This window comes from Heliangelus exortis, chromosome 7 (genome assembly GCF_036169615.1).
Source record: "Heliangelus exortis chromosome 7, bHelExo1.hap1, whole genome shotgun sequence".
Lineage (NCBI taxonomy): Eukaryota > Metazoa > Chordata > Aves > Apodiformes > Trochilidae > Heliangelus > Heliangelus exortis.
In genome coordinates this window covers 6952844-6969223 of record NC_092428.1, presented here as the reverse complement: position 1 = coordinate 6969223, position 16380 = coordinate 6952844, and the positions used below count along the sequence as shown (strand labels likewise).

At 43.0% G+C, this 16380-nt stretch overlaps 1 protein-coding gene across 4 annotated transcripts in view; it reads left to right on the top strand.

Annotated features, from left to right (window-relative positions):
• Positions 1–16380, top strand: part of ARMH3 (armadillo like helical domain containing 3) — a 125850-nt gene that overhangs the window by 90816 nt on the left and 18654 nt on the right. For all 4 annotated transcript variants that reach the window (XM_071748486.1, XM_071748484.1, XM_071748485.1 and 1 more), the window contains exon 24: positions 4644–4722. In XM_071748486.1, coding sequence (XP_071604587.1) covers positions 4644–4722 — 79 coding nt within the window. The remainder of the gene's footprint in view (positions 1–4643; positions 4723–16380) is intronic.

Here is a 16380-nt window from a genome sequence, read left to right as displayed (position 1 = left end):
CAGTGGGTACACGTGGACTGGAAGGTGCAAAGCATTTTGCTGCTCATGTGTGATGTTGCAGCTAGTGGCAAATTAAATTGAGGAATCAATTAAATTTTCTCTTTCTGTGTGTGCCGGGTCAGTTTTCACAGGAGCCCTTTCCTATCAGCAGACACATCTTCAGAAGTTCTTTTACCCTGAGCTTCTCTGAAGGGCAGCACTGGTTGTTTCTGTTCATCAAGGAGTAACACTATGCAGTTTTAAAAGACTGTATAGAAACACTTTTTAAAATGTTGCTGTCTGGAGAGTTACTTCACAAGCAAGCCCTGTTGTAGTGAAGGTGGTGAGGGGGGAGAATGCAGCTCACCTTCTCTCAACATAGCTCAAGGTGAGAGCAGCAGTAGGATGTTCACATTTTTGGAAAAAAACCCATACCTAATAGGGCTCACATGTGGATTCCCTTGCTTTGCACCTTCTAGCCCATGTTTTTGTAAAGGAGAAAGGGCTAATGACAGTCTTTCAGGACTGGTTAATTATTGCAGCCTTAAAGACAGCCAAAGTAGAAACTTTTTAGCAGTCACAGCTTTCCAGTTTGCAGAGGACAGACTGTACTGGATCAGTTGCTGTTGCTGTTGATTATCTCTGTCCTGCCCTCTTTTCACCTCTTCTTTTCTTGATCCTATCTGCCCTTCTGTCCCCTTTTTCCAGTCTCTGGACTTCATCCTTTAGTATTCCTTTTCTAGTGGGTTTTTGGTTTTGGGTTTTTTTGTGTGTGTATGTGTGGGGTTTTTTTCCCCTATCCTTCGTTTATCTCTAACTGAAGTTTTTTGTGACAGTAAATAACAGAACTGCTATATTTTCTGTTATCACCATGGTGGTTACCTCTCTGAGACACAGGCTTTCCACCACACTGTATTTGTACCACACCTGTTGCAGTAGAACCTGCATTTATTGTCTAGTAGGTTGAGTATCAACACAGCTAGTACAAATAAATTATTAATATGCACTTAGGTTCTTGAGTCAGGGCAGAACACTTTATATTTTTCCTGTAAACATCCCCTTCTTCCCAAAGATAAAAATAAATGCAATAAATATGTGATAAATGCATAAATACATAAATAAAAGTGTCCTAGGTGGTTCATCCTGGGGAAGATACAGGTTCATTCATCTGTGTCTCTTCATGGCTTCTGGCCTCACTGTGTCTAGCTTTTTGAAGAGCTGCATGAAGAAGTGATGGGAGTGGGTTTTTCTGAGAGTGCTGGCATGGCCAGAGTGTAAGTGACTCGCTGGAGATCAAGGAATAAAGAATGTGCAGATTGCTTGTGTTCTGCCTTAGACCGCTAACCATTAACCTCAAGACAAGCCACTGGGAGCCCACTTTTAAATTTCTGAGCCAATGTTTCACCTTCTGCTGGCTCAGCATCCTCCTCTTATCCAGGTGACAGTCTCCCCTCCTGCCAGTTGAGTGCTGAACTGTGGATCAGTCAGACTGTGGACACTGTCAGATGAGGCAGTGTTGCTAAAGTGGCATCTCTCCAAATGTATTGCAGTCCCTGGAGAATTGTGTCACAAAGGTGCTCTGAAATTTGTGTGACAAATGGCAGAGAGACTTTGCAGTGTGAAAATTTGTAACTGCACACATTATCAAATGTATACTGCAGTGTTTTGTCTTTCAGTTGACACTTTACCTTTTCCTTGTTCTACAAATGCTAGTGCTTCATGAATACTAAGCACAAGGTTCCCCTTTTCCCCTTTTCCCCTTTTCCCCTTTTCCCCTTTTCCCCTTTTCCCCTTTTCCCCTTTTCCCCTTTTCCCCTTTTCCCCTTTTCCCCTTTTCCCCTTTTCCCCTTTTCCCCTTTTCCCCTTTTCCCCTTTTCCCCTTTTCCCCTTTTCCCCTTTTCCCCTTTCTCCTCCCTTTCTCCCTTTCTCTTCCCTTTCTCCCTTTCTCTTCCCTTTCTCCCTTTTTTCTTTTTTGTATGATCAATATTAAGGTCTCAGTAGATCACAGCACAGCACAAATCTTTTCTAAGTGCTTTAGCTGCTCACTTCCTCCTCCCCAAAGGTACTGGCTGATATCCCAATTATCAAGGCAGTCACAGTGTAAAAAAAAAAAAAAAAAAAAAAAAGTTGCTAAGGCTCAGCTGTTACGTGGTAGTGGTGTGAACTTATGATGGCAAAGCTGCTGGTTTGTTGTCCATAAGGGGGAGACTGCTTAAAAGCTCCCGTGTCCTGTTGTCTTCGGGAGCAAATTCAGGTGGAGTGGCAGCTTTGCAAACTGAAATTCCAGCTGTTGCTCAGTAGCCCAGGAGGCCAGTTGCTTAAAAGGATGCCCCAGGGATGAGATGGATATTGACGTATGGGAGAATAGTGGAGGCATATTGGTGTGGTTTATGTAGAAAAGCTCTGCAGTTGCACAGCAGCCTGGGCTGGGTAGGGATGGATTTTCTCATAGCAGATGTGTGAGTAGGAGCTGTACCACATGCAGAGCCTGGCCTTGGGTAGACTATGCTGGACAGTAAGAAACTGACTACACAGAGCCAGGATTGAATCCAAGCTCTTCAGGCTACTCTTCCCCAGGCTGCCTGCAGGTTCAGAAAAACAGCTCTGCAGAAAATCAGATTGAGAAGAAATTCTCTGTAGTGAAAGAGCTCTCTTAAATTAAATGGCTGAACTTCTCTAGTCACTGAGGAGTTGTCTGTTTTCCTTTAGGGAAATGAGGAAGGAGACTTTGAATTCTTTTCTCTTCCTTAATGTCTGTTGATTCTTACTGCAGTGCCAGCTGGTTGCTGGGTTTGCTTTCCCTGGGTGAATCCCAGCTGCAATTGCAGGTGCCGCTCCACTAGCTCAGATCCACGTAGGGACTTGTGAGCAGGCAGCCTGTGTTGAAGTGCTTCACAGCAGTGGGTACAAATGAATGCTAAATCTGTTCCCTGGTAAATGTTGGAACCGTGTGAGTGCATTGAACCCCTCTGAGCTGCCAAGCCTTCTGTCAAGCCAGAAGTTAAGTTGTTATATGTTCCCTTTTCTTTCAGTAGCATGTAGTATGTCCTGCAGGAGTGTAAATATGACTCCAGCCAGGCATGAAATGTGAAAGTTGAAAACCACAATGTTTGAGAGGCTGGGTAATGGAGGATGTGATTGTGACTCACAGGAGTGGCTTCTTTGGTTGGGTTGAAATGGGAAGAATCTGAGCACATCTGCTTGTTTGCCCTCCTCTGGGGTAGAGGGAGGGGTATGGGAAGCCTGGCAGAGGCCCTGCTGAATTCCCTTTACTGATGTAACTGTCAAGGCTGGTGAGACTGCATGAGCCTCCTGCACTAAGTATGTACTGATGCTGTAGGAGCAGACTCTGGAGTGACTGCTCCTGCACATGGACTCCATCTGGTGTGTTGATGAGATTTGTGGCTGGGATTGTTGCAGTGAACCTGCAGATTGTTTGGGTTTGTTATTTTTTTTACTCTTCTCCCGTTCCTCTCCCTCTCCGCACTGTTTTTCTTTATGTGTATTTAAAGTAGTAAGGATGCTTTCCAAGTGGATTTTCTTTACACCAGCTCTGATCTTTAGTACTGAATATCCCTTATTCCTGAACTCGGGCACAAGCTTTTAGCTGTGATGAAGTCTGGACAAAGTAGCTGAAAGCTCTTCTGCAGGGGGGAGACGTGGAGAGGAGGGAACCCACTGGAGTGCTGCAGAGGGAGCTCTGAATTTTCATGCTGATGAATATGAGAGTGAAAGCCCTGACTGCTGCTACACTGTAATTTGGCCAAGCAAGTGTTCTCCAGACACAGTCAGCACACATCTCTTCTAAGCACTGGCATGGGCTGTTCTCATCATGAGCATTTACCTCAGCAGTGGGTCTTACGAATATTATCCCACCTGGACCAATTCCTAACCTATCCTGGGGAGATGTTACTGCCTTGCCATTTGTCTTCTCAGCTGCACCTGACAGACAGAGGAGAGACTGAGGAAATAGTTTGATTATTCCATCTGCCTCTAGATCCACCTAGCAGGGAAAGTGAGTATGTTGGTGCGGACACTGAGAGAAACAAGGCAGAGAAATAGGAGTCATGACTGTTTCTGCTGCCATGATTGGGACACTGCCATAAGTTATCTCTAATGGTCCAAATTGTGGATGAGTACTAAAGTCATTATGAGAAGAAGTCAAAGTAGTGGCTGCAATGATGGATGACTACAAGTAAAAACAGCTACAACATTTTAAACATAGTGGACATAAACCATCAACTTCAACACATTAGGCAACAGTTCTGTACAGCAAAGTGTTGGGCAATACTGATTTTGGAAGGGATGAGGAGATGCAGTTTCTGAGCAGGATGGAGAAGTGGTGGCCACATTCACTGTGCCACTGGAACACTGAGGAACTTGCAGCCTAGTCCCAGTAAGGCAGTGAGCACAGCACAGTAGCTACTGGGACAAATGCACTGACACAGGGCATTGCCTGTGCTTACAGTTTCCAGTGAACTTGTGACTGAATTTGCACTGGTCTCTCAGCTGGGAGTGTGACTTTGGCAGAGAAACCAGTACCGTGTGGTGAGGAAGGACTACTTTCAGGGCTGTAGGTCCATGTGCACTGATGCTGGCTGGCAGGGAATTTCTGCTGCATTCCTAACCTGTTGAAAATTCAAAATTTCCCTCCTTTGTTTCAGAGCCATCATCAACCACTTCAACCCGAAGATAGAGTCTTATGCTGCAGTGAATCACATTTCACAGCTCTCCGAGGATCAGGTAAGCCAAGAATGCATTGAGTTTTTTCCATGTTGACCTCTGGAATATAGGTGTTAAGAGTACCTGGTGCTCAATGGGATTGATGATACTGCAGCAACATGAGGAGTGAACACAGGGCTCTTGTGGTCCTTATTCAGGTGTGGGCAAGGAGAGAAACAAGGCTCTCTTTAGCCAGTTTTACCATCACATGCAGACATCTTTGTTCAGCAAATGCAGAAGGGTGGGTACAAATGATGAAAATTATCAGCAAGAGAGGTTGGAGACTATGTGGATGATGGCATTTAGAAAGGAGCAGGAAGTTTTTGGCAGCAAATCTAATTATGGGTGAAGTGTTGGGCTCAGCTTGATTTTTTTTTACTGTATCAGGCAACAGTTGTTAGAAATTTTCTAGCATAATTGAATTAACTTGTTTTACATTTTGAAAAGAGAATTTTTTTAATAAAGAGGGTGATAGGGTTAGATTTCCCTTTGTTAATTTGGCCTGGCTTGCTCTCTTCATGCCTTGCTTGTACTGTGTAAATGTGGTTTTTTAAAAACAGACTACTGTGCATGATTTCAGGAAGGGAAGAGATGGCCTATTTTTCCAAAATAAAATGTTGGGATTGTATGTTAATCACTCTTGAAAAGGTAAATGACTCTTCAGGAGCCTGTGGTGGACAAAATACAGAGCTACCCTGTGAGCTAGGGATATCATCCCAGATACAGCTGTGTCAGCAGCTCTGTACCTTCTGGAGAAGAAACCGTGTACACAGGCTAGACCAGACCTCCTTTGAGTTGTCTTGGATTGCTCTTTGCAGAAGATGGGATCCTGTGCTTGTGTCTGTTAAAAAGTCTTGAATCCATCTTGCTCTGCAGTTCATTTCTCTCTCTGGCTGAGGATGTCTTTGCTCATTACTTGATGATACCCTTCCATGCTTCCTGCTAAGCTTTTCATTTATTACTGTACTTGATCTCTAATATGTAACACTCTGAAGTCTCAAGTTGAATACTACACTGGTGCAGTGGAAAAAAATATGTGGGCCCTACTGCTTTTTATTCTCTATATAGCTGGCTAAAAGAACACTGGTTTTAATTTACTGAATTTTTCTGTATTGTTCAGCCTCGGAGAGTCACTATACTCACAGCTATGCTTTGTGATGGTTCATGTTATCAGTCCTTATTCATTGATGATACACTGATTGCAGCAACCCAGGCCCCTAAAAGAGAAAAGCCTTTAATAGCCCAATTTAGAACTAGGGGCTTGGATAGGGGGGAAATTTGCATAGTGTTGAGTTTAGTCTGAGAAAGGAAATGAGCTTTTCATTGTCAGATCTGCATAGTATTCATCCCCCAGCAGTTCAGGGAGGTTAGGTTAAAGCCTTTCTTCCTTGTGTGTCATCATTAAATAAAATCTCTAGCAGCAGGCACATAATGAAATCAGTGCTGATGCATGGAACATTTTGAAGATGATGGCTCGGAAGTTGAAAGACAGACAGATTTCTTTTTTCTTTTCTTCCTTCATGCTTTTTCTCAACACAGGGAGAACATCAAACCACACAAGGCAATAAAAGGCCTTGGTGAACTGCAGAGAAATAACGGAGATGTCATTGTGGTGAGGGACTGTGAGGTCTCAGTAAGGGTGTTTAGGCAGTGCTCTGCAATTTACTGCACAAGGAGAAGGAGGATGGAGACCTCTTGACTTTACTTCTAATTAGCCAGTGAGCTCAGGTCTGTGGTTTCCCTTCCATCACAGCTGTCCCACGTGGTAAGTACATAAGAGATAACAGAAGATGGCAGAGATCAAGGACAGGATCTGGCTTATGTGGGGTAAAAAAATTTGCTGTTGTCGTTCTGTTTTAGCTATTCAGTGTGGAATGACAATCAAGATTGCCTCTTGGTTGCTGAAGTGTCTCTTGTTTTTTGTACCTTTCCAGCTGTACCTTTCATTTTTGCCTGTGTGTTTGCTTAATTGCCCTTCTCCCCATAATATTTTCTGCATAAAATCCACCCTCCTTTATAGCCCTGTTGTTTTGTTGTTTTTTTTTAAACACCACATGGAAACATTTAATTTTAACTTGTGTGTACACACACAGGTCCTACATTTGGGCCAGGTCATTCAGTTATTTAATAGTTTCAGGAGACTGATATTTCTTTACTGGGAACATTTGTTTTAACTTTTATTTTAATGAAAATTACCTTCCCAGATACTAGCCTTGTCCATATTCTCATATCATAGAATCATAGCATGTTTGGGGTTGAAAGGGACCTTTAGAGGTCATATAGTTCAACCCCCCTGCCAAAGCAGGATTACCTATGGCAGGCCACACAGGAATGCATCCAGGTGGGTTTTGATAATCTCCAGAGTCTCCACAGCCTCTCTGGGCAGCCTGTTCAGTGCTCCATCACCCTCACGGTAAAGAAGTTTCTCATCATGTTCAGGTACTGTATTCTAGTTTAAACCCATTGTTCTTTGTCTTATTACTGGGCACCACTGAAAAGACACTGCCCTCATCCTTTTGACACCCACCCCTTAGATATTTATAGATATTAATAAGATCCCTTGTTTGCCTTTCTTTTCTTAAGGCTGAACAGCCCCAGTTTTCTCAGTCTCAGGAACCACAGTTTGAATATCAGCTCTGTGCTCTAGGCAGGTACATTCACAAGACTTCATGGTATTGCTGTGCTGACTGTTGTGGGGTTTATCCAGTGTTCAGATCAGAAATACTGGGAAAAGACCTTCTTTCCATATACTCTTGAGCAAAGAGTGGGAGATTCCCAGGGGCGAGCAAACACCAGTGATTTGACAGTGAGCCAGCTCAGTCTATCAACACCATGTAATCCTTGCCAGTGCCACTCTGCGAAGACTCTACTTGCCAAAGCAAACTCAATCCTTCCTACTTGTTAGATATTTTGACCTTGCTGTAGTTCTTCACTATGAAACAGGAAAAGTCTTAGCCAGTTACTGGCATCTTCCCTCACTTGCTGATTTGTGAAACCTGACTTCAGTGTTACTTTGTGGTTCTGTGGTATTGTCCCTCTCCACATTCTTGGCTCCTTCTGGCAAGTCCTTTGAGGAATTTAAAGATGTTGCACAGTTAAAAAGATAGGATTGGACATCAAAGATATTTCAGTCCCTTCTTAAGTCAAAGGGCAAAATAACCTTATGTGAAATGAATTCATAGGCTTATCCGTACTCTCCAGATGACTGGACTGCCTTGTATTTAGTATATTGGAGGCAGTGGACTTTCTCTGTGCCATATCTGAATTGAGAAGCTCTCAGCATGTTTTCTAGCAGAAGCAGTTGCTGAGAACGGGTTCAAGTCAGTGAGAAAACAGCAACACAACAGTTGCTCCAGAAAGTCAAATGCAAAACAGACAGACCAAAAACTCAGGGCATGAATCATCCGGACAGTGTCTCACATCTGCCTTTTCTGGACGTGAAGATCTCACGTAGCTCTCATCCGGTTTGGTCAGCCAATCTCACAAAGCCACTTCCTTTTCCTTGAGGTCATATCTCAAATGTCAAATGTTTCTCTCCACCCTCCAACAACATGGCTATCTGGTGGGGCTTTGAGGGACTAACCCAAAGTGTAGTTTAGAGACACCCATGAGTTGCACAGTGAATCAGAAAAGGGTGTGGTTGGTTCTAGATGCCCTAAAGTATTCTGAATCTGAGCTATTGATGTCACAGTTTATCCAGCTTGTTCTGGTTTCCATTACTAGCAGCAAAATGACTGGCAGATGCCAAATGCTTTGTTTTTTAGCACTGCTGGCAGTGGTGCTAAGGGTTAAAACTCTGGCATGTGTGCATTTGATATTTTAAAATGCAGAGTACCATCAGTACTAGGTACTACTTCAATAAATCCCCCTAATGTCTCACATTAATATAATGTGTTGTGAGGGCTCCAGGAAGACTTTAAAATGGTTTTGGCATAATGCTACTTCACTTCTGAAATGCAATGAGTTTTGGGGTAGAAGGTGGCAAGCTTGCTACTGCTGTGTTGTACACTGTAGCAGGGATGTGAAATTCCAGCTAAGGGGTCACCAAGGCAAAGCCCTAATTTAAAGTCATCACATCTTTGCAAATGAGCCAGGGATATTGGGTTTCATGGTCTCATTACAGACACCTACTCAAGATTAATGGATTGAAACAGATTTAATCGTTCAAATAAAAAGCTCCATTGGATGGAGTTGGAATCCCAAGTTTAAAAGGATCTATGTAAAAAATCTTCTGGAGCTGGAAAATTGCTGATTTGCTTGTCTGGTGGGGGAGTTCTGTGGTTTAGATATTTTTCTTTTTAATTTTATTTGGTTTACCAGAGAAATATCCCAGACGTTTAATAAAGCCTCAAACTGTGCAGTGTCCCAGGCTGAAAGGGTCTGAAGAGGCTTCAAGGACTGATCAGCTTTCCTGCAAGGAGGTTTGAAGCTGGAGGTGATCTTTGGAGTAGTGACTTTGTGCTGTGTAGTGCCTTTTATTAACATGGAGAATACAATTACCCATGCATCAGTGGAGGAGAGGCACACGGAGTGGTAGGCTGTTAGAGAGACAAAAAGAAGTGCTTTGTTTTTTAAAAGCACCTACTGCTGGAGAGATATAACCCTTTTCATAATTCAGTCCCAGAAACCCTAATTAGAAATGGGTGAAACCCTTCACTCTCCTTTCAGGCTCAGCACAAAAGTGCCTGAGCATCCTGACTGCCACCACTAGTGGCATTCATCTGCTCTGTGCCTCTCGGTGGCAGCATGGTCCTGGATCCCTCTGACTGCTCTCAGAGTAAAGAAGTCTTTCCACCCTTCGTGCATTGCAAATGCTAAGACACGTCTTGATTCCTACTGGTTCTGGGAGCTGTCCTCTTGTGCAGATAAGGGACTGCCTCGAAGTACAAACTGGTAAGAAAAGAAATCCATTAACCATCAAAACAAGGCTCAACTTCCATTCTTAGAGATATTTTTATATCCATGCCTGGCTCTTGCTAGTACCACAGGGACTGATAAAGGCCTGGGAACTGCTGTAGTATAGGCGACCATTGAATGCTGGCAACTTTTTTGAAGAGCTGCCTTCTGGAGCTGCTGCTTGCTGCTGGCAGAAACAGGATAAAGTTTCCAGGAATTAGATAAGTTTCTTTGTTCAGGCTACCAAGGCAAGACTTGGGCATGTGAGTTATGAGCCCAGCCTGAATCACAAGTGGGAGCATGCTGAGCAAGAGCCACAGATTCAACTTTGTAAGAAGCTCCCAGCCCATCCTGAGGAGGCAGCCTGATGCTGCTCTAGTGCCAGTGCTTGCCTTGCACCGCTGGTGAATGCGGTTTCATGAAACACTTTCAAGATGTCTGGTAGATTTGTTTCATATCTGGTACTTAACTGAGCTTGGAAAAGGGGCTGTGGGTAGCTAAAGGAAGGGGCTGCACCTGAACTCCTTCCTAGCTTTCCTTGTGATGCCTTGAGCAAACTTGGAGCCCTGTGTCCTCCCGAATGGAAGGGCAACTGGTGCAGAGCCTTGGGGAACTAAGGAGCATTTGAAGTGCTGTGTGATCTGATGGGGAAGGCTGCTGTGGAAGTGGAAAGCAATGTTACAGATTGCCGTCACTGCTAAGCACTTGTGTAGGGCAGGAAAAGCTCCACAGAGGATTGCAATAGAATGATCAAAACAGCCTGCTTTTATAAAGATTAAATTACAACTTTGCACAGCTACGATTAAAGGAGGAGCTGTCAATGGCTGGCTTGTGGGAATGCACAATTTAATTTGCATTTTGTAAAACTTCAGATTGAGAAGGTTCTTTAATCCCTTATGGAACAGGAACAATAGATACTGGCTGTTGCCAGGTGCATAATACATATAGATACCATGCAAACTTCTTTCATAGCCCCCCACAAAGCTGGATTTATAGCACTGTACTTTGTTGCTTTAGTCCTGAGCTCCACCCTAAGCTTTCTTACACTCAGTTATCTCTCTGGGAGTCCTAGAAATAGACAGGCTGTAGCCTGCTGTGCCAGTTACAGACAGCAAAGTGGCTGTGAGTAGCTGTTCTGAAGTCAAATTCTTCTCTCTCAAAAGGGAGCAGGCTTTGCAGCAACTTCCAGCCATGCTTGTTCTGTGGCTTCTTTAGGCTAACACTTCTGCCTTCAGAGACTGTTGCTTGTCCTTCTCTTTGGTAGTATCCTGCTGTAACAACTGATGTTTTTTCTGCCTTCCTTCTCTGGATCCACTAGCTGGAGCTGCAGCTGTTTCCCAAAAGTGACAAATTGGGTCATTGCTCTGGTTTCAAAGTGAGAAACAAATTGAGCTTTGCAGTTTCCATGCCTCCCAGAGCAGGAGAGTAAAATGTTGCTGAGCCAAAAGGTGCCACACCTGAACAGAGCTCTTCTCAGCTTGAAGATTTTGGTTTTTGACTTTCTAACACTTGGCATTTGAGTTTTAAAACAGTAAGTTCAAATTTCTTGTCCACAGTGGGGATCTCAAAGGCAAACTTTTCAGTAGGGGAGAAGGCTGTATCTCTGATGTGTGTCACTCTTCCTGTCTTCATGGGAGATGTGAGGTAGGCAGAGGGATTGCTCAGGGAGCTAAGATGTGTCATTCAAAGACAGCAAGGGGTGAGGGTTAGCAGAGGGGATGAACATCCAGAGGGATGAAACAGGGGATGAAACAAGTGCCAGGGACTATAAATCAATTTCACTGCCTTAGTTGGAGGGTGCTAGGATTCCCCCATGGCTCAGTTAAGGCACAAATAAGCTCCTGGGGAGCTAAATATTGCCAGCAGCACATGCTGTTTTAGCAGCAGCATCTGCCTCATAGCTGTCATGACTGTAGGCCTGTGGAAGGATATTAATTCATAGCCCTGTGTTTGCTATTACCTGAGCACTTGTTTGTAGGAGTTCCTCTTTCATTTTTTCCAAACCATGGATTTATGTTCTCCATCAATAACTGCTTGACAGCAAGAATTGCTAACAGGGAAAGTGTATTCCAGCCTCCCAGACAAAAAGCTAATGAATTGGACTGGACCATTGTGTGAAAGTAGCTGGGATTTCTGAAATAAGCTGATGTGACCCAGACACCTTCATTTGTATGAGTGTTATGTAAGTGTATATCACTTCCATCAATGTTAGTTTATAGTTTAAACCTTTTGTCTTCCTTGAAGCACAGGTTAGTTAGGATGACCCCTGGCAATAAGAGACTAAGTATGGAAACCCCTGGTAGATCCTTAACGTTTAAACTGGGTAGTTTCTTGCAAACTGACATCTAATAATGTTGTTTCCAGTAGTCCCTACCGTTTGCTCTACCATCTGTGTTGGACATTTTGCTCCTAAGTCTTGCTGTGTGTGTGCAGAACCCCACTAACAAAATGCTGTGCTTAAGGCTTTTGCACAAACCCCACCTTTGTTTCCCAAGCATTTTTTTCCTCAGTAGCAGTAATTCAGCAGATTGCATTTGTTTTTGAGTTGGATGTAAAACCACACACAGAATGCTGTTGAAATCTTACTTTTGTGCTCCTGACACATGCTGGGTTAGGGCCCTATGTGGAAGCCGTAGATGAGTTTTCGTGTGCTTTTGCTCACACTTGTGATGATGTGAGTGAGTTCCAGTCCCACTAAGGCACATCTCTGAGACGATGACAGCTGCTTGCAGTGAAACATGATGACAGAGAAGGACACTGCATCTTTCTAGCAGTGAGATTTAGTGTCTGGGAGCTGGTCAGTGGACTGGCGTGCTGTGGCTAGCTAACTTCTTGTGTGCTTTGACTTTGAGAAGGTCTGTATGTTGCTTTGCAGACAAAAGTGAGTCGCTCTGGAGCCCTGTGAGCATGTGTAACCCAGTGCAAAGCCAGAAATAATAGTATTGTGGTGATACTGTGAGAATTTCTTTCTTTGGGCACTGCAATCAGTTCCCCTCTGGTTATGTTTCTTTAACAAGATCTGCGAATCAAACCATTGATCTTGTAAGCTAGACACCAATCTTTTTACTTACGCATTGTGTTGTCCTTTGCTGCCTTCTCCTATTTCTGTGAAAATTAATGTTCCAAACCCTGGAGGTATCAATCCATAAATGAATGTGGAGGTCACACTTATCCTACCCTCAGATTTCTCTCCTTGTGCCAGCAGTTCTCATTTGGAGTGCTTAAAGGGAGAGTTTGCTCAGCTGGCTGATCGCTGAGTCTTCCTTTCCAGTTCTCTTCTGCACTAGAAATCCATATAGTCCTCCCCAAACCTAGATGCTTGCCTTTGCTTAGCTGTGTCATATCGGTGGTTTGCTGGAATCAGGCACCTGTCCAGCTTGCATGGAAATGTAAGTAATGACAGTAACGTGACTGCTGCTGTCACTCTATGGTTTATCAGTGATTTAATGTAATAGAATGTAAGGCAGGACATGGATCTAGATGGACTTTCAGGTGATGATACCTGCAGCGTTTTTTTTGTCCCTTGTATTTCTTAAAAAATGCAGCTGTGTGATACAGTAGAGCATTTTGTTTGCAAGAAATACTCTTTGTTCAACATCTTGAAACACTAGGACAGGAGCATTCTTTCAGCTCATGAAAACAAATGTAAATTTGCAAGGGAGCCAAGGTAGTCATGGTGGACCTTAGACTTCCTGATTGTCTGCTTTGCTTTTCGCACCCAGACTGCTTTTCTGGGAATTTTATATCCTGTTGCTAATGCTCCTGAAAAAACAACAACTTGATGGAACCATCTCACTACAGATTCTTAGTTCTCATCTCAGCTATAAAAAAGTGCTTTTCATTTTTAAATCATGGACCTATTTAATTACCGTGCCACCTACAAGTCGCTTTGTAGGCATAGAAAGGAAATTTAGGTCTGTTACTGGGCTAAACTCTCCTTCTCAGAAGAATAAAAAGAAAGCTACTGTAATGCCTCATCTCAGACTTATTCACAGACACCTGAGCATGACACACTTTTTTCAGGAGAGAATATTAACATGATCTGAATTTAATTTCTCCAGCTGATGACAGTTTTTCGTATCATCCAGTTCTTGCTGAGCTTTCCACCCTCAGTAGCGCCCAGAGGGATGATAATCAGGACTGCTTGAGTCCTAAAGTGCATCTGTCATTATTTATTATATTAATGTTTCAGAACTAGGATGCTGGGTCTGGGCAGTTAACGTAAAAAAAAAATCTCAGCATAAAGAAGGTGGACTCTGTACTGGGACCACTGACCACTTCTATCCCAAGCACTCAGAAGGAAGTCAGCCATTTAGTTGAACCAGAAACTTGTGGTCTTGTCTCATCCACACTGTTAGCTTGAGACATAGCCTGGTCCCTCATCCTCACCCAGAAATGCTTCACTTGACATGAAGCATAGTTTGAATGTAGAGGCAGCTGTTCTGTTGGGAGACCTGGATTGAAGCTGCCATGCTTTTTGTACATGAGACCATACATACATGTTCACTGTGACTTCAGCCTGTGTAAGCTGGGGAGTGCTTTTTCTGTAATGATTTAAGAAAAGGTCAGGTTAAAATGTTCAAAAAAAAATGGCCAGTTGGTTTGATTCTGATGCAAAAATTTCAGAAGTCAGATGTGGGGAGGATTTTATTTAGGTAGCATTCCCCTTTTAAAAAATCACCTTCCTGCACTGTCACAAAAAAAGAGCTGTATGCGGTTTAAATCCAGATATTGGAGGGGTTAACCCTATCTCCAGTAATCTTCTATAGTTGTACCCAGGTGCTCACAGTTGGCTGCAGATTCTTCTCCCTTGCCTCTTGATGCTAAGTCAAGAACAGATGCTGCAGAGATATCTACAAAATATTTAGGATCACACTTCTCCTGTCACTTGTTCTTAGAAAAAGCGATCAGGTCATTCTGATGTGAAGTGCCACTTCCTGGAAGAGGTTTTAATGCCTGCTAGGGTAATGGTGAGTGGCATTTCAGGTCACAGGCTTCTCTTACTCTGCACAATTCCTACTGTATGCTCCCTTCTTGCTGGGTTGAATTGCTTCCTACCCTTGTTTCTTTTGTGGGAGTCTGACAGCACATGCATTTGAGAGGATTCCTTTACATGTGCCTCTTCTGACATTTTTATGATCCTGTCTCTCTCAACATGTGATAGCAGAATATAAAGTAGGTCACTGTATTTCTTTTCTGCTTTTCTCAGTACTGCAGCTCTTGTGATCTTGGAATTCTTTCTGAATATTCCATTTTGGAGACTTCTGATTGGGAAGATTTACCAGGCTCTTACAGCCTCAGTAGTCATCTTAGTACAGGTCACCAGGGACATCCTTCTTCTTAGCCTTTGTGTGCCTGGGATACTCTGTTAATTAGTGCCCTTGACATGCTTTAGAGATGAGAAGGAAGAATGATGGCAGATTTCCTAATGCACATCCATCACTTGCTGCTGTGATGCATCCTGTGGCAGCTGCCAGCCCTGCTCTCCTGTTTGCTCTCAGTTGATTGTAGCTGGCAGTTGTCGTCTAGAAGCAGTAAACCAAATGAACAGCTCTACTTATTACCATTTATAAAAATGTACCAAACAAAAGCTCTAGGCACAGTCACAAGTCATTCCTTAAAAAGGCATATGGAAGGAATTGAGTCTTTTCTGAGTCAGGCCAGTTCAGGCTACCGTAGATTTACAACAAACCCCAAAACTTTAAATTACCTGAATTTTTTCAACCCACAGACTTGCTTTTGGATTTTATTCTTACAGCCCAAGGTGGTGGAAACATTTGGGTCAAATTATAGCACTGTTTCACCGAAACTGCCACCTGTGAATGGTTCCCAGAACTATAAGATCAAAGCCTCTGCAGAGCACTGCACAGATGTGGCCCCTTTCAAATTCTGTCACTTGGTTTCTCAGCAGGGTAAGTGTGGTACCAAATTTTTGTGTTAACCCAGCGTGAGACTGGACCCCGATGGTTTGTCCCACCTTAAAGATGTGTTACTATGTGGTGAGATGCATGCAAACTCAGATTCTGTAGAGCTTCTCTGACATGTGAGACCAAGGCAGAGAGTTCTAATCCAAAGCTTCTACCCAATCTGCCTTCTAGTGGTATTAAATTCCTGAGGAGACTGCTTTACCAATATGCCTGGTTAGTTAGGAAAAGTCAAGTAGAACTTGAACTTGTGTGTATTAGTATAATGTGCAGTTTCTTGAGAAATATTTTAAGCAATCATGAAATCCTCTTTAAGCATGGTCCAAAATACAGATATGAGAATAATATCAAGAGGGCAAGGCATTTTAGGAAGAGTGGAGCTTAAGATTCATATTAAAACGAAAATAGTTGTGCAAATAAAACTACCAGCTGATGCAGTGCAAATTAGTAGGTTTAAATCTGGAAAAAAAAAGAAAAAAGGCAGCTGAGTTATTAATCCCTGAACTGAAGCCCTTAAGTCCTTCTAGTGACTTCTGCTTGTCATCTAATCCCCTTGAATCATGGAAAACATAGACCTGAAGTTATAAGGGGAAATTTAACCAGTGAGCTAAATAAATAAATTGATTAGGTGGCAACAAAAAGGAGCTGTGCATGCACTGTATCTTAATGCTTTTATATATTTTCTTCCTCTAACTTCTTGGAAGACACAGGTTTGTGAGTTGCACATGCAAAAATATGCTAAAAAAACCCAGTTCAACAAAAGCTTTGAACCTTCAGATTCAAATGTTATTGTGTGGATCACCTTACATTGCTTTGGACAGTCTCTAGTGGGGACATGGCTCAGCCAGCCTGAATTTAT